Below are 21,196 nucleotides of genomic sequence, written 5' to 3'. Positions count from 1 at the left end.
GCTTGATTTCCCGACCCAGACATCACAATCATAATCCCACAATCCACTTGCACGACAGAGAAGCAATTAGGACAAAGCCATAACTGTCTCAGTACCCATAAATTAAAGATGAAAAGATGAAATTCCCAGGATGGCACACCCACCTTATAGTAGTTCTTGGACACTATCACGTTGATGGAGGCTAAGGCTTTCTTCTTCTTGTTGGATATCTTAGAGGTTGGTGAATAGGGAGGTGCTTGTTCGCCAACATGAAGGAGGAGGAAAGGCGAGTTTGGCTTCTTGTTTTGCGTGAAAAATAGCTTTAGAAAATTTAAAATTGATTCCTGGCCGTTCAAGCTTAGGGTTGAACGGCCAGGATATATTGCTCCGGAAGAGATCCAGAGAGGATCCTAGTCCAACATCTAACCCATGTCGCATATTCGTCTGTGACAAATTTTGGGCTGTTACTAACAAATGACTGAAAAAGTGAAGGTGAAAAAGCAAAAAAGAAAGGGCATATAGCAAGTTCATAACTCTAACATGTTATAATTCAAGTAAACTCTCTTAAAAGAGAAAAAAGAAGATTATCTGACTCTTGAACTTTCTTCATGATAGTTTGTTTAAGCAAACACTTGTACCAATTTTACATCTAATGTAAAATTTATATGAACAGGCAACTCACAGGTCAAGCATACCAGATCATTTCTTCCTAGCCACAGCTGCTGCAATTCCACCAGCAAGCAGTCCAACAGCAGTCGCTGCTATCCCTATGCCAATCGCACCATCTGCATTCAAACAGAGGAGGGATAGTATTGTCAGTTTCAGAGAGAGAGAGAGAGAGAGAGAGAGAGAGAGAGAGAGAGCGAAATGATTGATTTCTACCTCTTTTGATCTTGGCTTCATTCATTTTCTTAAGGTTCAGTGCCTGTCTCCAATCAGGTGCAACCTACAAAAGAACCATATCATGGTAAATCTAGTGCAGACTATACAAGCACATTGAAGGATACAGAGATAAAAGAAAAAACTAACGATTCCATAAGCATGCATATGTAATAGCGTCAACATAATTAATACAATCTGGACTACTATATAGAATGTAAAGGCAAACAGAAGATAATAACCGAGTATTTTCCACCCATTGTTCCTGAGAAGCTGCTCTACGTCTCCTTTCTAAATTTCACCATTGATGCTTACAAGTTACAAAGAAAAGAGTTATCCTACACGTGCAGAGCAAGTAGTTTCAAAGTACATAGGCATGCATTAAGTTCTGATTATGTTTGCATAATCAAATCTAAACGAAGATCATACCATCAAACTCTGTTCTACAAGTTCCCTGCACCTGGTATGGTCACCACTTCTGTAATACCCAACAGCAAGAAGATATAGCGGCTCTCTCACTTCCAGAGGGGCTTTAGTAGGATCCCTCATAACCTCTGCAATATATCAAGTCAGAGAAAGTACAAAAGACAATAAATTGAGCAGCACGAAGGAGGTTCAGTGTTAAGTGCTTAGGAAAAGGCATCATATGGTCAAAAGAGTTACAGCAAGCACACTGCGTTATCTAAAAAAAACTAAGGAATAAAGTGTTTATGTATGTATTGTATGTTAGTATGTTAGTGGATGTGCGGGCTTATAGGTGTGTGAGAGATAAGAGCGAGAGATAGAACCTTCAAGCATTGCTATGCCACGTTGCACATCTTCTGGATGCCTTGAATGAACAAGAGCCCATGATAATCGCATGAGACATTCTTTGAAAATGTGATCAGGGGAACCATTCTGAGCATCAGCAACCTCTTTCTCAATACCCTGTCATAGCATGCATTCGAAAGATATAAACACACGAAAACATCTGCCAAGTGTGGCATTCAGCAAGACCATCTTGCCAAACTCTCATCAACATTATAAAATGAATCATTTTCCTTTCTAGGATGCTCAACAGTTCTTAGCCATTTTATTATTTCCCCATCTGACCAGATTACGACTCTCTTAAGAACCATCCAATACTCAACCTTTAATATCGTAAAATTCCACTATGATTTTAAATCCTGATGTTTCCGTTGGCTCCTCTACCATTGGTGAGGTGGAAGCCATCTACACTAGTAGCTTCACTCATCTACTAATACCAATGCATTCTTAGCCAGCACCTAGATAGCGCTTACAGAACTTCAACCCTAGACATGCGATTTGGCTCATACCAATCGTTAAGAGCCAATCACTACTCCTTGAAGGCTAGAGGAGCTGAGGAGCGGAAGAGGTAGTTGCTTGAGCATTAGAAGTGAACCACATCTAGATGCTTACAGTAATCGTCCCCTTGATTAAATCCCTACAAAGATGCCTTACAGGGGATTTAGTAATATTATTACTATATTTGATTTAGTCCCCAATTGATTGAATCTTAATGATATATCTTTCTCCATTATTTCGTTAAATAATTCAAAGAAATACCCGAAGAATTGTATCAACAGAACTTCAAATCCTAATGATTGAAACCCTACGCACTGAGAGAAAACTAAATAATCGAATTCTGAAACCCTAAAGGTGCAATCTCATTTCACATCACATCACATGTATACCAACAACAAATATAAACAGATAAGAACTGAATAAACAAAAAATCGCAGGGAAAGTGCTTACGGCGATGAGGTCGCGGTCGCACCATGGTATCTGATCGCCGCCGGAGAAGAAATTGCCAACCGATTCGAAGAATTTCGCAACGTTATCTGCCATTCTCGTTTCGTCTGCGTTGTTGGGTTTATGATTAAGAAAAGCCGACTAAAACCCACAAAACTCTTTCACACCTGAGCGACTTTTTGTTCTACTTCAAGCCTTCAAGCCGAACTTTTATTTTATTTTATTTTTCTTTCTCTCTCTCAAAAAAAAAGAAAAAAAAGAGAGAGAACCATTTCCATCCTGAGTTAAAAATTTAACCTAAAAAATTTAGGTTTTAATCCAAAAACAGGTTTTCTGTTCTAACCTTTTAGGTTAAATTTTTAGTCCGAGATTATTAAAAATGAATTTAGGTTAATTTTTTTCTTTTAAAAAAAATGTAGGCTATCCCAATTTAATCTCATGAATATTTTAACGTAAACATTTAGATTTCGATAAATATTGAAAAATTACTAAACATGCATGAAACACTATGTGACACACCCCGACTCGGAATGTCCACTAGATCTTCGAATCGAGCTGTGCTGGCCGACACCTGGAAGGTGACAAAGCCATAAAGTTTAGTGATGTGGAAAATGTAAATAAATTTAAACTTAAAAGTGCTTAAATACAAGAGTGCGCTTTGAGTGGGAATGAACCAATTTCACACGCGACATCAGAGCATAAGTAAAGTACAGTAGTGTGGGGTAAGAATCATACCCTCAGGATTAGTCACCTATATTGAGATTCGCCATGAATCCTTATCGATACAATCTTTCAGCATCTAAAACCTTTTGTAGGTTAATTTAGAGAAAACTCAACTATATTTCATTAATCAGTCATCATTTCCCGAAAACGATTACAATTACGAACAGATAGAAATATATTAATATTGTATTACCACAATTGGAAACAAAACTACTTGGACGAAAAACAAAACTAAAAAACCACTTGCAAACGGTGGGCGGAGCAAGGGACATGGGCAACCGGTAGGCGGAGCTACATTACGACACAAGCTTCTGGGACTCAGTCGGAGGTTGAGGTTTCACATCTGTTGGCACCATTTCACCATTGAACACCTTTCTTTGCTTTTGGGACTCAGTTGGAGTTTTCACATCTGTTGCCCATCCAATTGCTTGTAAAACTTTGATTACATACCAAGTTAAGTCAATCTGCCACCCTTCGCCAAGTGTAACCATTGCCAACCACCTAAAACAGTTAAAATTAAATAAAAATATGTAATTAACTTCCAAATTTATCAAAGAGTACTTATATATATGTGGTAGTACGAGAGGGAAGCAAATAAAGTGAAATTTATACCAATTGTTCCTGGACAAATCCCCGGTGTTGTATACTTGTTTACCCTACATGTGGCCGGCAGAAATTACTAGCAAAGTTACGTGCAGAACAGTTACTATCCTCACTCCCTACAATCACAAAAGGGACATAAGTTTCATAATACAATGATCTTGCTGTTTATCTTTGTGTTAACCCTAAAAACTACCAAGCCTACGTGGCACGCAGACCGAGTAACTAATGAGCTAACTACGTCATTCGGTTGTATGCGGGTGTGCCAACCTGTCGGCCGAACTCGGTTGAGGAGTAAAATATGTTGATGTTGCATTGAGCACGCTGTTGACTTCTCAATCTTGCGACTGCGGCCGAGGAAGGAACGCGTCTCGGCCTTCGAGTTCTAAAGCCTGAAGACAAGGCTGCTAGTTCTGCGAAGTTCACGGATCGTTCGCACCGGGTTCGGTCATGGTGATTATATTAGTGAGAGTATAAGCATGCCGAACCGGCTTCAAACTATACGGACACAAGTACTCAAAGGAAATATATGTCTTGATGGTAAACATGGTTCGGTCGTCAGAATGCCGAACTCTAAACCGTACTTGTGAATAACCAATCATAAACAACTCGGCATTCAATGTGCTGAGCCCAGTAATTTGTAACACCTCACTTCACCGAGAAGGCTAATGAGGTGACCTCTACCAACAAGGATTCGAAAATCCTTCTCGATCAAGACTTGGATAGATAACCAGTCAACCTCGACGCAGTGCTGTTTATCCAAACTGAAGGTGCTTCAAGGTCGGCTAATTCTACGGCGGCAGTGTTGTTTATCTAAACTGAAGATGTTCACCGGTTGCCTTCACATTGATGTTTATCCAAATTGAAGATGTGTTGGCGGAAAAGAAAATAAAAAATCTCAAGGTTGTTGAGAGGTTTCGCGTATAGCGAGAGTTTGCGCAAGACAGTTTGTGTGTTGAATTTTGAGCCCCTGAATGTGTGTTCATCCTCTGTATTTATAGGAGCGAACTTACTTCTGGCCGAGTTAGAACCTTACCCACACTAAGACTCCTCATCCTGATCTAACTAAAACTCGGCCAATCCTACTTTACTTTGGACTTTGAACACATCTCCATAACGAACCAGATTCTTTCCGTGTTCCTTAGTGCCTTTAGCTTTAACACTCCTGGGGTTTAAGGATTCATTCTTCATCTTTATCCAAATCAATCATTCTCACAAAGGGACTTGATCGACAAACAACTAGACAACCCCCAGTACCCAACCAGCCCATGATCCCCCTTGCTACCACTGGATCAAGAGTCTCGGCCCATTTGTTACCTTCGGCCCAAAACATCATTTTGGACCCAAACATTGCCCCCTCGTTTCTGAGGTCTTCGGCTTAGAATTCCTTAGCCGAATTTTGACCTTGAAGAAGTGAAACCAAACCAGGGTATATTTAAAAAAAAAAAAACTCGAATATTCCATCTATCCGGCGCATTTATGAAGCACGATTGCATGATCTTAATTTTGTCAGACACCCTGCCATGTGGCATCTTTCTAACATGCTTGTCCTTACCTGACACTAAAACACCTAGCCTTCCACACACCATCATTACAACCTTGATTTGCGAAATTGTAGTCTTTTTGAGACGTGCAGATACACGAACGTCTCTTCATAATTAAACTTGCCACAACATGCCATTATGCAACCTCGATTCGTGAATTTCTCGGTCTGTTTGAGTCATGCACATAATCAAACGTCTCTTCATCATTGAATCCGCCGTCATATGTCATCGTATAGCCTTGATCTGCGAATTTCTTGGCCTCTTCATATGGGTTTCTCGAATCTCTATAATGATTGTTAAACTATATGACTAGTCTTATCCTTTATTCGAAACTTTAAACCGTTGGGTTTTCAACCCAAAACCGCTATAAATACCCATCTCTTCTTCGTTCAAACTCTACGCTTTACTAATTCCTGAACCCCTCTTGCTTTTGGCTATTGAGTTCCCAGAAAACCCAGAAAACTCTCAACCTAGAAATTCTTCGATTCCTCATCAATGGATTCCTTCATTTCCAAGCTTTCCGACGAATGTAACAAATGCCAAGGCTTCATCGATCGAAGCGCCATCAAAACTTTACGTTTCGAAGGCGATTTGACCGCCTCCCACCAGATATTGAGACCTTTTTTCAAGGATGTCGTACCATCGTCCATCACCACTCTCCTCAAGGATCGTTGCCTGACACCCTTGTTGCAAGGGTTCGATTGGTTGAAGTGGGACCTGACCAAACCCCAAGGAGCCTGGCCTTTAACCACCACAGCTTGGGTAGCTTGGTTCGAACGGATGGAAAAAATCTTCGGCCAATAATGGAAGACTCTTGGCATCTCTGATGTCATTAAACTCTCGACCGTGGAAATCATCATGGATAGAGAACTTCTTATGGCAGCTTTGTGCTTTTGGTGCTGCACCACCAACACCATGGTCCTTCCTCTCGGCTTTCCCACATCCTTGACTTCTTATCTATCCTTGGAACCTCTCATTCTGACCTCTCTAGGCATCCGTCTATCCTCGACCTTAAAGCTCTATTTGACGAGTGGGTTGTTGAAGTGCTGAGTAAAGAGGGTCAAGAACCCTTAAGAGAAGAGATTAAAAAAACTACACAAGATTTTCTTCAACTACAAAATTTTCATCCTCTTTTTCGCTGGCCGAGGAAAAGAAAACATTCATAAAGGGGAGCACGAAGCCTTCCTATTTTACTAGTACAACAAATTTATTTGTTGTACCAAATCGAATAAGTGCTTGGTTGAGAATATGCCGGTTGTCGAAGCCTAGCAAGTGGTCACACCTTGGCCCTCAGTTCGGCCATTTTTGCCAACAAAATTGATCTGCACCAGAATGGTCTGCTCTGGGTTTTCCAACTTTGGCTGCAGGTCTATTTTGCAACTCTTCGACCAAAGATCCCCAGCTTCCAACCCACCGAGGCGCTCGGTCCTCTGTTAACGTCTCGACAGGTGCCTCCTACCAGGCCGAAGAAGTCTTCAAATACGTTTTCAGCCTAGAAGACCTATTTAATGACGAGTTTCTGATATGTTGTCATCAAGAGTATCCCCCTTCCATCAAGCTTCCATCATCAACATGGAGTGAAGTTGAAGATGCTAATCTTCGTCAAAACTGGGGGTTGTTCATGTTAACATGCGACCTTCCCTTCGGCTGCGATGCCCCTCTAGTGAGTTGGGAGTATACCATCTTTATTTCACTGCTTGGCAACTCGGCTACCTCCAAGGTTGCCCAGTGCCTCTACTCACTTCTCGCTCCCTTCTATGCCAATGATGTTTCTCTGGTTCTTCGAAGAGAGAATGCAAGGAGACAGTTCGTAAATTTCAAGAAAGGTGCCAAAAATTCCGTCTCCGGCCTAACGTGCTTGAAACCCTTAGCACCGCCACCTTCGTCGACTGGTGGGAAACATACACTCAGGACTTCTTTCATACATCGATCAAGAAGGCCATCAAAAAAGCTTTTAGCGACTGCCCAAAGAAAGCCCTTACCCCAAATCCAAAGAGACGGCTCAAGGTATTTATCTTTGTTTATCATTATCCTTTGGTTGTTTGTTCAAACTTCCTTCTGATTTGATTTTAACTTTTTTAGGCATTCATACGGACGTGGCAGCCGTAGTTGTGCCCAAGAAAAAACATGCTCCTTTGCTAAAGAATACCGTAACCGCTTCACTGACCTTGCAGGGCAAACAGTCTCGCCCAGAGGCTATAACGACTGGCAATGCTCCCCGTCCTAAAAAACGTGTCAAGCAATTGGAGAAAAAAGGGGAGCGGGAAATTCATGTTATCTCCAACCAAACCACATGAGCAACTGCTGAGTCTCATCGTGCTTATGTTGCTCGAGCCTCGACGGACACTCAACCAAACCCTCCCACTTATTGAGCACTTGAGGTTCGACCTGTTCGACAAGTCGTGGTCGAACCAACCAATAACCCGATGGTCAAGGAACTTGCAATAACAAAACCGACCGCTGCTTCTGTCTCAGAGGAAGTGGCCACCTTAGCCGAGAAAAATCTCCCTTCTGATCCAAAACCGAAACCAATAGTCATTATGGGGAGGTATGATTACATTGCTGGTGTCATTTTCTTTTCGATTAGATTCTAAATACTAACAACTCTTATTTCAGGACGTCGACAACGAAGAAACCCCACTGACGAGTCACCCTTGACCAACTAGACTTCCTACCAACAATCCTCCACCGGTGGTTGAGACGACTGACCAGGTTGATCTTCATGCAGCTGACCGTGGAAAAGGGCCCCTTGTCGAGCCTGAAGCGACGGCGAAGACACTAATCTATCCGCAGGATCAGGACATTGACATTCATCCTCAAAAAGTTACTTCAGCTTTTGTAAGGCTCGATCATTTTCTTTCGTTGATTTTACTACAACAAGTCTGAACCGAGAATAATATTAAATGTCAGGTGCCCAATTATTCATTTCACCGACAATTCTATGCGCCAAAGGGTGTTATCTATATTTCCTGGCCACCTCAGTGGCCGTCGAACGTACATAACCTTTATCGGCCACTTGAATTGAGAAACAGTCTTAAATACTAGGCTCGGCCATTAAGCTCTCTAGGTTCAAGCAATGAACTAGAGGACATGGTCGAAGTCTCTTCCTGGCAAGTCTAAAGTAAATTCTCTCAGTTATATTCTTTACGATTTTCTTTTCACCTAAAACCTTTTCATGTGCAGCTTTCATGGGAAGTCGAGCTCGACGTTCTCCTTTCGAATATTGCTGGAGTAGCAGGATCATCTACTACATTGGCCGAGCCTTCGCCAACCGAGGTCGAATCCAATGCCCTCGCCAAGTTGCAAGAACTTCTATCTATCTCTGCTTCACAAATCCTTCAATGCAAAGGCCTCGACTCCGTAGGAGAGTGCCTTAACGCTCTTGCAGCTGGTGGACTGCTGAGTACCAAGAATGTCATCCACATGTCCGATATCCTAAAGCGGACTCATTAGTTCTTTATTACTTTTGAACGGGCTATCCGGGCTGAAGACCACTTAAAGGCTGCCAAGACCACTCATGAAGCCAGTCGGTCGGAGGTTGAGGCCATTAAAGCAAAGAAAATGCAGTTGGCCAACTTTGATCATCAAATTGCTGAGCTGCAACGTCAAATTGCCAAACTTCAACGACAAAGGTTGGTCATTGCTTCGGACCTCGAAAAGAATTTTGAAGCAAATAAGGCTTGGTGAATAGACTTCACGGCTGGCGCAAGGCACATCCAGCAACTTCAGTTTAATAGAAGGACAAGGCAAGTCGAAGTCACTGTGGGTGAAGTAAGGTGGTTGGAACTGAAGGTCGTTCTTGAAGCCTTCATTTCTTCGACCTTTTAGGATTTTGGTCTTTTGGAATCTTTTGTAACTTCACTTGTACGTTTCTTTGCAAAATCAATGAAATGATCTTTTATTCTCGCATTTCCCAAGTGACTGGATAATATTTCTTTAAAAATTTCCCGTTGATTGGCAACTTATGAATTAAACCAATTCGATCCTTGAGGTGGTATTGCCCCATTGCCGAGAACTTTGTGAACAATGAATGGTCCTTCCCAATTCGGCAACCATTTGCGGAACCTGGGGTCTTTAATTCTTATGGGCAGCATAGTGTGACAAACTAACTCGCCCTCTTCAAATGTTTTTTGTCTGACTCGCTGATTATAAGCTCGCTCGATAATTTTTTTCTGTGCCACCAATAAATTATAAGCGTCAAGCCGATTTTCTTCCAAATGTTCTAACTCTCGTCGCATGGCTTGACTGTACTTAGCACTGAACAAACTACTTTGTTCAATCACTCGCAACGAGTTTATACTTAGCTCAACTGGTAACATAGCATTGTGGCCATAGGTTAACACGTATGGATTCGTTCCAGTGGCCGATCGGGGTGAAGTTCGATAAGCCCATAATGCTTCGTTTAACTTTAAATGCCACATACTAGGCCTTTCTTTTACCATTTTCTCGAGAATACCGATTAAAACCTTATTACTTGCTTCAGCCTATCCGTTCGCTTGTGGGTAATACGGTGTAGATTGCTCGAGTCTAATTTTTAGACTTGCAGTATACTCCTGAAGCTTGTCGGATGTAAAAATCGTACCATTATCTGTTATGATTATTTCTGGTACGTCGAATCTAGTCACGATGTTTTCTTCTACAAAATTACAGACTTCTTTAGACGTTAACTCGACATATGGTTTGGCTGCGACCCATTTGGTGAAGTAATCCGTTGTGACAAGTATCCACGCATTCTTTGCTGACCTGGAAGATGGTGTGATTTTATCGATTACATCCATGGACCGTCCCTTGAACGACCATGGTTTGGTGACCAAATGGAATGATTCGGCAGGAACTCTTTGTATAGTCCCATGAATTTGACACTGTACATATCCCTTTGCGTACTCGATACAATCGTTTAAAATGCTTGGCCAGAAATAGCCATGTCGCCGAAACAGCCAATGCATCTTTCATCCAGATTAATGAGCCTTGCAAATACCTTCATGGACCTCTGTGATTGCTTGAGCAGCTTCCTGAGGGCCAAGGCATAATAATAATAGACCGTCATCACCCCTTCAATATAATTGATTTTGGTACATTACATAATTCGTGGCGTGAACCCTTGTCTTACAATCATGTTTACCATTGGGATTGTCAAGATACCATATGATTGACTTTCTCCAGTCATCTGGCATTGCCTCGACTGCGCAAACCTCTATAGGGTCCTTCCGCTTTAACAACGATGGTAATGACATGACTCGTGTACAGATCACATAATCAAGTTGGAGAACTTGCTGATTAACCAAGGTCGGGTATGCTCGTCGGGTCACAGGTATTTCTCGGCCTAGTTTGCCCCCCAGAAGTTGTGCTCCGGAGGCTATTTGAGCTAATTCGTCGGCGTCAATGTTTCAAACCCATGAAATGTGTTTGAAGGTAATGCCGTTGAAAGACTCGGCCAAATAGCTGAAAACCATGTGATATGGCGCCAGAGTACATCTCACGCAACGAAAAGTCCCATTAAGTTGGTTAATCATAAGTTTGGAATCACCGAGAATAAGGACTCGAGTTGCTCGCAAATCGTGAAGGACACCAAGGCCGATGATGAGGGCTTCATATTCGGCCTGATTATTCTTGCACTCGAACTCGAGCTTAAGTGAAAATTATCAGCGGCTGTGATTGGGGGATTGAATAATGATCACAACGCCAGCTGAGATGGAAGTACTATAGCCATCAAAGTACATTGTCCAGTAATTGTCACATGTTTGCACCATGTCGATGTCCATGTCATTGCCCCCAAAATCATATGGTGAGGGATGTTGGGCCAAGAAATTGGCCTACGCTTGGCCTTTAACAGCTTTATGGGGCACCTACTGCAAATTGAATTCGGACAGCGCCATTGTCGATTTTCCAATTCGGCCTTTTACTATCGACCGAGTGAGCATATAACGAATGACATCGGTCTGGGCAATGATCAAAGTGACCGACGCAAGCATGTAAGGCTTGAGTTTAGATGGGGCGAAAAATAAGGCGAGGCAAAGCTTCTCGACGGCAGAATAAATTAATCTCTGGTGGGTTGAGATTTCGGCTGAGATAAAAAATGGCCTGTTCACGCCCAGCATTATTGTCTTGTGCCAGAAGGCATCCGATGGACTCCTCGATCGCGGAGATGTATAGCTTGAGAGGTCTGCCAAGTCGTGGTGGGACCAGGATGGGTAGAGTTGTGAATGAGACCTTAATTTGTGTGAACACTTCTTGATGTTTGGCACACCATTCGAAGATGTCAGTATCCTTAAGCTTCAAGAGCGTGAAGAAGGCTTTCATTTTTCCCGCTGAATTGGCAATGAATCGGCGGAGAAAGTTAATCTTGTTGAGCAACGACTGTAGTTGTTTCTTGGTAGTCGGGGTGGAGCGTTGATGATTGCTCGTGCCTTATTCTTGTCCACCTCAATGCCACGATGATGTACAAGGAATCCTAAAAAATTACTTGCTGGTACGCTGAAAGCACATTTGGCCGGATTCATTTTAAGGTTGTGTTGACGCATACGCAGGAAAGCCTGGCGGAGATCATCTAGATATGTCTGCGGACACTCTGATTTGATTATAACATCTTCAATGTAGACTTTGATGGTGGTACCAATCAAATCATGGAATATAGTATTCATGGCTCGTTAGTATGTGGCACCAGCGTTCTTGAGGCCGAATGGCATGGCGACCCATTCGTATGTGCCGAGTGCCCCCGGACAACGAAAAGCGATCTGATGGACATCGGCCTCGGCGATGAAAATCTGGTTATAACTAGCATGTCCATCCATAAAGGATAATATCTCATGGTTTGCTGCTGCATTGATTAACAAATCTGAAATTGGCATTGGATATTCATCTTTGGGAGTTGCCAAATTCAAATTGTGAAAATCAATACAGATACGTAGGACACCACTTTTCTTTAATACTGGAATGATGTTCGTCAACCATTCGACGTATCGAGCTATCTGAATAAACCCAGCTTTTAAAATTCGAACGAGTTCATCCTTTATGCTGAGTTGTACTTTAGTGGAGAATCGTCGAGGTGGTTGGTGGAATGGTTTGCACCTAGGTTTGATGCGTAATTCATGTTTAACTAGCGTTCAATCCAATCCAGGCATCTCATGGTAACTCCAAGCAAAACAATCCTTAAATTCTTTAAGCAAATTACAAAGCTCAGTTTTTACATGTTGAGGTAACAAAGTACTAATGAACAAGGGTCGTGGGTCTTCGGCCATTCCAACATTTATTTCCTCTAAAAGATCATTGACTTGAGGTTAAGTATCCTCGAGCTCGGCTGGTGCAGCCTGAACTTTATCTAGTGAAAGCATTGGGCCGTTGTCTCATTCAGCCAAATATTCGACTAAGTTGACACCCGAATTTGGTTTTTTGGAGATAACATACTAATGGGCCAGCAGTTGTTCCATGGTAGATGAAACCGCAGCCCGTCATCTATCCTGGCGATCTTCTGATATCAGTATCTACGATCAGATCGGCCAATCCAAGCTTTGCCGAATCTTGATGGATAGTCTCGGCACATACTTTGATTGCTTTCTGTATCAAAATTCGAGTTGGTCGTCCTTCCTTGTTCAAACCTTGTAGGGTAATATAGCCGACATAATCATCGTAATACCGTGCTTGAATCATATTGGCTTCAAAAGGTTGATTGTCGGCAGGAAACACCATAACAGATTTACTGTCCCAAAAAATAAGAACCTAATATAGTGAAGAGGGAATGCAGTTTGTTTGCCAATCCCGACCGAGCAATGCATTGTACTCGATCTTAAAGTCAACGATAAAGAATGCGGTCATGTGATTGCGACCTGTAACGCTTACCTCCAAGGGAAACATTCATTTGGTCTGAGACTTTTCGCCGACGAAGTTACTCATGGTTATTCATGATGGTATGAGTTTGTTGTTGGACCATTGTAGTGCCTTCATGACAGATACTGGCATGATATTGATCGTAGCCCCACAATTGACAAAGATTTTGAAGATTGGATAACCTTCGATGTGAGCCATGACATAACGGCTTTAAATGTTGAAGATTAACCGAAGAAAAGCGGGAAACAGTATGGCCAAAGCTATTTTAAGTTTGTCGGCTTTACTCGCTTGCTTATCTTCTTCGGTAGTGATGAAATCAACTTGTGTTTCTTCCTCGGCAACTGCATCCCCATCCAAGGAATTTGGTTGGGGTGTAGTTGGTTGAAATTCAGCAGGTAGGACATGGACCATGCTGATTTCCATATTGTCGAGGACAAAGGCCCATCGGGTCTTGGTCGTCATCTGTTGGGTTATCGAGTACGGTATCATGTTTTGGAGCTTCCTCGACCTGATCATCTCTCGCCTCATTGGGTACCTGTTCTTGTGGTGTGTTAACTGAACCTGTTTCATTCTGGCTATCATCTTTGAGCTCGGTCGTTGCTAGGGCTTGGTTTTGTCTTTGCAGTGCTTTATGGGCTCGTTCTTTATAGGCGATTCGGGCGTCCCTTGTGTCTAGGTAGGTGATTAGAGCATATTTATGCGACTTAGTTAGCTTGTTTCTTGGCATTCCCTTGCCGTGACACTCATCCAACCAAAAGGAGAACACAATCCACCTATCCACCATTCACCATAACTCAACTATATCCATCCACCACCATAATTTACCACTCATCCATCAAACCACACCTTGTGCCGCAACAAAGAGAAGAAGGAGGACCCTTGGACGTGCTTGCCATTCAAGTTGGACTGTTGGAGCGTTTTTAGGTGTTTTCATTCTTTTGTTTTCAATGTCTAAATTTGTTTATCTTTGCTTTGTGAGTATGAGGAACTAAACCCCCCTTAGCTAGGGGGGAATTCGAAACCATGTTCATGCTTGCAATATGATTTGATTACTTTCAGTTGTGATTTCATAAGTTGTGAATTCAATTTGTTTAACTGCTTGATTGATAACTTATTCGTGTATGTTTATTAAGAGTGCACACTTAGTTTGCATGCATGAATATGATGCTAGAGTATAAGGGAGTTTCACCTAATAGTTACAAACTTATATTCACAAGTAGTGGAAGTCGCTTATAAACGATCGCGTTAAATAAATTCTTGGCAGGAGTTTCATGCTCATCATAGTAACGAATGCCTCGTCAATACTTATAGTTTTCATAATGCTTAATGATCTTTGATTGTATCTTTATTGTGCTATTCACGTAAAGAACTTTTAAAGAATGCTTGAATTGTTGTATGCGTTTTCCCATCCAATTCAATAACTTAAGGAGAACTTGAAGGTTAATTTAAGCGGACTTAATTAACCTGGGGTGTTGAGTTTCATGATTGATCGAAAGAACAACTGAAAATTGGTTTATGTGCAAGTATGTTATATGTGGAGAAGAACCTCCTAGCTAGCCTTCCATCCATTCAATTTACTCAAATTCGTGCAGATTTCATTAGTTCTTTAATTTACTTGTTTTGTTTTCAAATTCGTCAAAACTAAAGCCCCATTTATTTTAAAGTGTTTTATTAGTCAAAATCTGTTTTGGTTTGTGTTTTTAGGTGTCCCAAAAGTGTGTTAGAGTCCAATCTGCCTAGTTTGTGTTTTTAGGTAGATTTGAGCGTTTTTAGCTTGTTTTGAGTCCTTTGAGTTTGTTTTAAGTTCTTTGAGTCTAGTTTAGTGTTTTTAACTCTGTTTATATGTTTTTAAGTCAGTTTAGAGGTTTTAGCAAGCCCTCATAAATCCCCAGTTTAGAATGATCCCTACTTGCATTTATATTACAATTTGACAACAAGAGGGTTTAATTTGTGTGTTAAGTTAATTTTCGCATCAGTAGGCATCCAAACGCGCCACACAATCTTTCTCGTCGACCGTAAGGTCGAAAAGAGATACGGCTAAGAAGACTTTGAAATGATGTCATAAGTACTGAAGGTCTTCGAAAGAGAAATGGAGCTTGGTGGTGTCTATGTCCGTGTACGGGTCGACCTCGAAGCCGAGGACCCGAGCTTCACATATGTGCTAGAACCTGGCCTTCATTGTTGGGTTGGTAGTTTTCTGAATAATCTGTTTAGCATTAAGGCAAGTGAGTGCCAGGTCGAGGGCTTCTTGCGCCGCCTTGCGTAGACCGTACAAGTCATTAGTAGAATGTGTTTTGTGAAATTCTTGCATGTACTCCAAAAGGGGGAAGCTTGCTTTCGGCTTCTTGTCTGAAATGCTCAAAACAAGCTTTTATCTCATTGGGCCGAAGGAGGAGTTTGATGTGCTTATCTGATTCTTCAATGGTGGCTTCAAAGTCACGATCAATTACCTTTTTCCCTAGAACTAGTTCGACCATGATTGCTGGGGTTTGTTGATCATTTTCGTTTCCTGCTGTTTCTTTCAGCTGCCATTTGGTAGTCGACGTGGCTTGTACTGCCTGTCGTCGAGCCATGTAGTCTATCCGTTGGCGTCAATGTTTATGAGATTTGGATAATGCAGTATACATGCCAGTTGGAGAATTGTAACTATACCAACGTTGGTCGCGTGGCTCAGGTGGCCTGAAGGTTTTCTGATTCGCCAATGACCTTGAGCTGCTGAAGTTACGTGAGTAATAATCCTCATTATAAAATGGCGTGTCAAAATCAAGACGCCGTCTAGCTGAAGTGGGGTTGTCTATTCGTGTTTGAGGGCCGAGCCTATCCAACACCTTCTGGCGCTGGCCTCCACCGAGTTCCTTTGAAGGTGTTACCGCGGCCTTGGATGGTTGTCGTGGTGTCAGAGCCTGAGGTAGTTTCTCCTTTGGCTCAGTTAGGATGATGCATGCTTTACAACGGCTACATAAAACCATCGGTCTCTCAGCTTCCTCTGCACTGGTGTTTGACATGGATTCGACTATGGCTGGTCCCGAAAACTCTGTAGGTGGCTCGTTTGAAAATAGATCAATCTTGAGTCGCGGCTGAGAGTTCTGCTTTGGGACGTGTTATGTTCGAACAAACTCGGCCTTCCCTTTCCCTTTGTTTTTGGACAAATGAGCATCTAGCATGCCAACTGTCGCCGAAGGAAAAAGGATCAACGTCGACAGTCATCTTTTTCTTAGGAAATTTTAGCTTGCCTTTATCGATCCAACTTTGAATAGCATCACGAAACACAACGCAATTGTTTGTGGTATGCTTATTCGAATTATGGTATTTGCAATGCGTCTTTCCTTTCAACTATTCGGCCTTAGGAATGTTGTGTTCTGGCCGAACTTTGATGATCTTTGCCATCAGCAATTGGTCGAAGATTGCATCGACCTTGGTAATATCGAAAGTGTAAACCTTTAATGTTTTAACCGTCTCTTCAGAAACCGAGTGGGTTTTATCATCTTTGAAGTTAATGTGAGCCAATGCCTTGCAAACGTACGGTTTATCTAACACTATTTCGGCCGCGTCCACACTGACATATTGCTGATCCTCGCATTCGGCCGATGCGTAGCTCATTGTGGGATTTTTGTAAATTGTTCCCTAGGATGGGGAATTCGAGATCTTTTCCTCTCGGAGCAAATAATCATATTGCTCGATGTGTTGGACCAGTTCATACATATCTCGGAAGTTTGCCCTCAGGAATTTCTTTTTGTAGCACATTCAAAGCAAGCCTAACAAATTTGACTTTGGGTAGAGGGACTCGGCACCAATTCCTGGCCGATTTAAACTTTGTAAGGTAATCCATTGGTGACTCATCAGATGCTTGAGCCATCCTAGCCAATGAAGAAACTGACATTTCCATCCCCGGCCAATAGAATTGCTCGTGGAATTTCTCGACCAATTCCTCCCAACTTTGGTTGGAATTAGGTGGGAGGTCGATGTACCATGTGAATGCCGAGCCCATCAACGAAAAGTTGAATAGTCGCAGTTGATGGAAGTCACTATTAACATCTCTGCATTACGTAGTGAACCGGGCCACATGTTCTAACGAGGACAAGGACGATTCTCCAACAAAAAGGTTGAAATCTAGGATCTTGAAGCCTTTAGGATATTCGAACTTTTCTACATAAGCTGGGTATGGATGGATGAATTTCAGAAACTTCGACCCCTTTTTCAAGGTCGAATCGATCATTCTTTGGACCTCGATCATATCGACCGATGTTGCTTCCACTTTCTGGTTGGATCCGTCTGATCTACTGCTTGATCCTCCTCTTTTTTTCCAAGTCAATCTTTTGAGCCGAGTAGATCCTGTTTCGGCCTATAGTGGATTACTTTTGAGTGGAAGCTGGCGAGACTGATTAGCAGGCCCCATTCGAAGGCTCTGCTAACTAATAATTCGAGCAATTTGGTGTGCGTATCACCATTACTTTGTTTTACCTCGAGCAAACTGTTCATTTTTTGGATAACTGTTTGTTCAACCTGCCAAGATTGCTCATCAAGTTGTCTTCGAAGAAATGATATAGTCAGAGGGTCTGAGCCTTCACCACCATCTTCGTCGCAGTCCTCCATTATCCTTTCAATGAAAACACCTACGGTTCTGTTGGTGACTTCTGTGTTCCGAGGCTGAGTACCGAGACAAACTTCCTTTTCTCGATGTGTCACACTTGCAATCTCAGGTGTCACAGCAACAAGATGATTTCGTGCATGTGACACTTCTTGTCCAGGACTCTGAACTGGCAGATCAATCATTGACTTTCCCATGATTGTTTTCTTTTTAACCGATCGTGTTTCGATGGTCATGAACTTCATAGTTTTAGCACTCGGTCCCACATGGCGTGCCAAAATGTTGACCCTAAAAACTACCAAGCCTACGTGGCACGCAAGCATAATAACTAATGAGCTAACTATGTCCTTCGGTTGTATGCGGGCGTGCCAACCCGTTAGCCGAGCTCGGCCAAGGAGTAAAATATGTTGATGTTGCATTGAGCGGGCTACTAACTTCTCAATCTTGCGACTGCGGCCGAGGAAGGAACACATCTTGGCTTTCGGGTTCTAGAGCCTGAAGATAAGGCTGCTAGTTTTGCGAAGTTCACCAATCGTTCGCACCGAGTTCGGTCACGGTGATTATATTCGTGAGAGTATAAGCATGCCGAACCGGCTCCAAACTATACGGACACAAGTACTCAAAGGAAATATATGTCTTGATGGTAAACGTGTTTCGGCCGTCAGAATGCCGAACTCTAAACCCTACTTGTGAATAACCAATCATAAACAACTTGGGGTTCAATGTGCCGAGCCCAATAATTTGTAACACCTCACTTCACCAAGAAGGCTAATGAGATGACCTCTACCAATAAGGATTCAAAAATCCTTCACAGCCGATACTTGGATAGATAACCAGTCGGCCTCGACGCAGTGCTGTTTATCCAAACTGAAGATGTTCGCCGGTTACTTTCACAGTGCTGTTTATCCAAACTAAAGATATGTTGGCGGAAAATAAAATAAAAAATCTCAAGGTTGTTGAGAGGTTTCGCGTAGAGCGAGAGTTTGCGCAGGGCAATTTATGTGTTGAATTTCGAACCCCTGAATGTGTGTTCATCCTCTGTATTTATAGGAGCGAACCTACTTCCGACCGAGTTAGAACCTTACTCGGAGTAAGACTCCTCATCCTGATCTAAATAAGACTCGGCCAATCCTACTATAATTAGGACTTTGAACACATCTCCACAACGAACCAGATTCTTTCCGTGTTCTTGCCTTTAGCTTTTGTTTGTACCATACTTGACCAATCCCGAAACTACTGAGCACCGGTCAATGTTATACCGTCAAGGACCCAGAAGAGTTTCCCTCCAACCAGGAGGCCAATCACAGCGCGACACGTGTCGACATCAGAAGCCAATCACAACACGACACGTGTCAATGTCAGAATGAAACTAGAAACTCTCTTCTATAAATAGAGATCATTCTCTCACAATATTTCCTAATGTCATTTGTACTAAATCATTCACTAGTACTCATTAAAGGAGAGTTTGAACCTATGTACTTGTGTAAATCCTTCACAATTAATGAGAACTCCTCTTCTCCGTGGACGTAGCCAATCTGGGTGAACCACGTACATCTTCTGTTTGCTTCCCTGTCCTTATCTATTTACATACTTATTCACACCAGTGACCGGAGCAATCTAGTGAAGATCACAAACTTAACATTTTTTGTTGTACCAAAGTCCTCACTAATTTTGTGCATCAACAACTTTAACATTCTTGAGGGTTTAAGGATTCATCCTTCATCTTTATCCAAATCAATCATTCTCACAAAGGGACTCGATCGACAAACAACTAGACAAGCCCTAGTACCTAGCCGGCCCATGATCCCCCTTGCTACCAATGGATCAAGAGTCTTGGCCCATTTGTTACCTTCGGCCCAAAACATCGTTTTGGACCCAAACACTTTGCTAGGCTGAAAATTTTTAGGGTCGGGCACTTGGACTACATCATTCATGAAGAAGAAAAAGAAATTAAAGAAGAAGAAGAAATGGAAAAAGCATCTATAAAGCCCGAATTTTAGTTAAAATCTCAAGTTTAAACTCCATCCAAAAGTTGCAAGTGAGGTCTATGAGATGAACTTTTTGACCAAGAAACTAATTTTTTGCAAGTGAGGTTTATATATGACCACATAGAAACTGTGCAATTTTTTCATTGATTTGAATTGGAATTTATGTATAAGGCCTTGTGACAATAATGTAAACAAATTTCTTTTGGGGATAAAAAGCTAAACTTAGGAGGAAGCAATTAATAATCTCACCAGTCCCCAAACCAGGAAGGGAAGGCCGCCAAAGGCATATAATAAACTTCCAGGTAGAACAACTGAATGTATAACATAAGTATGGTGAAGAAACCTATAGAAGGCCTGCCTTTTCAAATCTTGAACGTTCTTTACTCCCCCGTACTGCAAAATTTCCAATGTTAATTTAATAGTTCGACGACATATGCTTGTAGGATATGTGTATATATAGTTGTGTATGTTGTTGCTATCTTTCCAAACCGAGAACCGCTATCGATGATCCATCCAATGTGACTAAACCAAAAACCTTGAATGGGGCTATGAACATCTTTCGGTGTATCGGTAAACTGGTGGTGGTGACGGTGTGAGCTCACCCATTCTATTGGGCTACCCTGCAAATATGTGCAACACACCAAACTCAATCATTTTCCCTAATAATATTGCAAGAAAAAAAAAAAACTACTATTCAAGCACAGAATGATGCTAAAATGTAACAAAACGTTGCTCACGACGCACACATATATAATGTACCTGAAGTGATAGAACTGCAACGTAGGCAAATAAGTATTCGAGCCATTTCGGAAGCCTGAAAATCTTGTGTGAAAGATTTCTATGGAATGACAGAGTGACTCCTAAACTGGTTAACATATGGAGTGCAAAGGCGACCCAAAATGCACCCCAAGCAAAATAACAGGGTGCAAATAAAGAATGAAAGTGCATAGACGAAAGGGTACTCGCTATGACTAGGTCCTGTAAATTCCATTTTCTCCCCAAGAACTCTCCACGGGCATCATCACAATCTTCACCCAACGCCCCATATGGTATATAATAGCAGACTCTCTCACTAGTCACTCCTGCTATTTCTACGACTGGTATCTGCACTAACAAAACCAAGCTCGCTAGAAGCTGATATCTCACTACTACTCGATCCAGAGAACGTTGAATGAAAATGCTTATGGGTTCGGAAAATGTTGGTCCGCGAGCCATTAGATATATAGAGAAGCAATTTAATATCGCACTGCTTTGTCACGATTGGCATGGTAAATAATTGGCGTGGTAGGTAATTTATGTACCACTCATTATTAGGAAGC

At 42.0% G+C, this 21,196-nt stretch overlaps 1 protein-coding gene and 1 pseudogene across 1 annotated transcript; both read right to left on the bottom strand.

Moving 5' to 3' along the window:
• Nucleotides 1–505: 505 nt before the first annotated feature.
• LOC103423200 (mitochondrial fission 1 protein A-like) lies at nucleotides 506–2,904 on the bottom strand. The gene is made up of 5 exons (XM_008361273.4): nucleotides 2,614–2,904; nucleotides 1,647–1,785; nucleotides 1,288–1,412; nucleotides 862–925; nucleotides 506–764 (listed from the first exon to the last, which is right to left on the bottom strand). The coding sequence occupies exons 1-5, from the start codon at nucleotides 2,704–2,706 to the stop codon at nucleotides 679–681; spliced, it is 507 nt and encodes a 168-aa protein (XP_008359495.1). The 5' UTR covers nucleotides 2,707–2,904; the 3' UTR covers nucleotides 506–678.
• A 488-nt stretch (nucleotides 2,905–3,392) lies between these two features.
• Nucleotides 3,393–21,017, bottom strand: LOC139189305 (palmitoyl-monogalactosyldiacylglycerol delta-7 desaturase, chloroplastic-like; annotated as a pseudogene).
• Between the last annotated feature and the right edge of the window lie 179 nt (nucleotides 21,018–21,196).

The sequence above is a fragment of the Malus domestica genome, chromosome 11 (genome assembly GCF_042453785.1).
Source record: "Malus domestica chromosome 11, GDT2T_hap1".
NCBI lineage: Eukaryota > Viridiplantae > Streptophyta > Magnoliopsida > Rosales > Rosaceae > Malus > Malus domestica.
This window is presented reverse-complemented; position numbering and strand designations above follow the sequence as displayed.

Excerpts from the sequence above, each read along its gene's own strand:
- LOC103423200 (XM_008361273.4), bottom strand. The coding sequence starts at position 2,706 with ATGGCAGATAACGTTGCGAAATTCTTCGAATCGGTTGGCAATTTCTTC. Across the intron at positions 1,786-2,613 it reads GCGACCGCGACCTCATCGCC|GGTATTGAGAAAGAGGTTGC; the intron begins GTAAGCACTTTC and ends ATGCTATGACAG. Across the intron at positions 926-1,287 it reads TTGTAGAACAGAGTTTGATG|GTTGCACCTGATTGGAGACA; the intron begins GTATGATCTTCG and ends GTTCTTTTGTAG.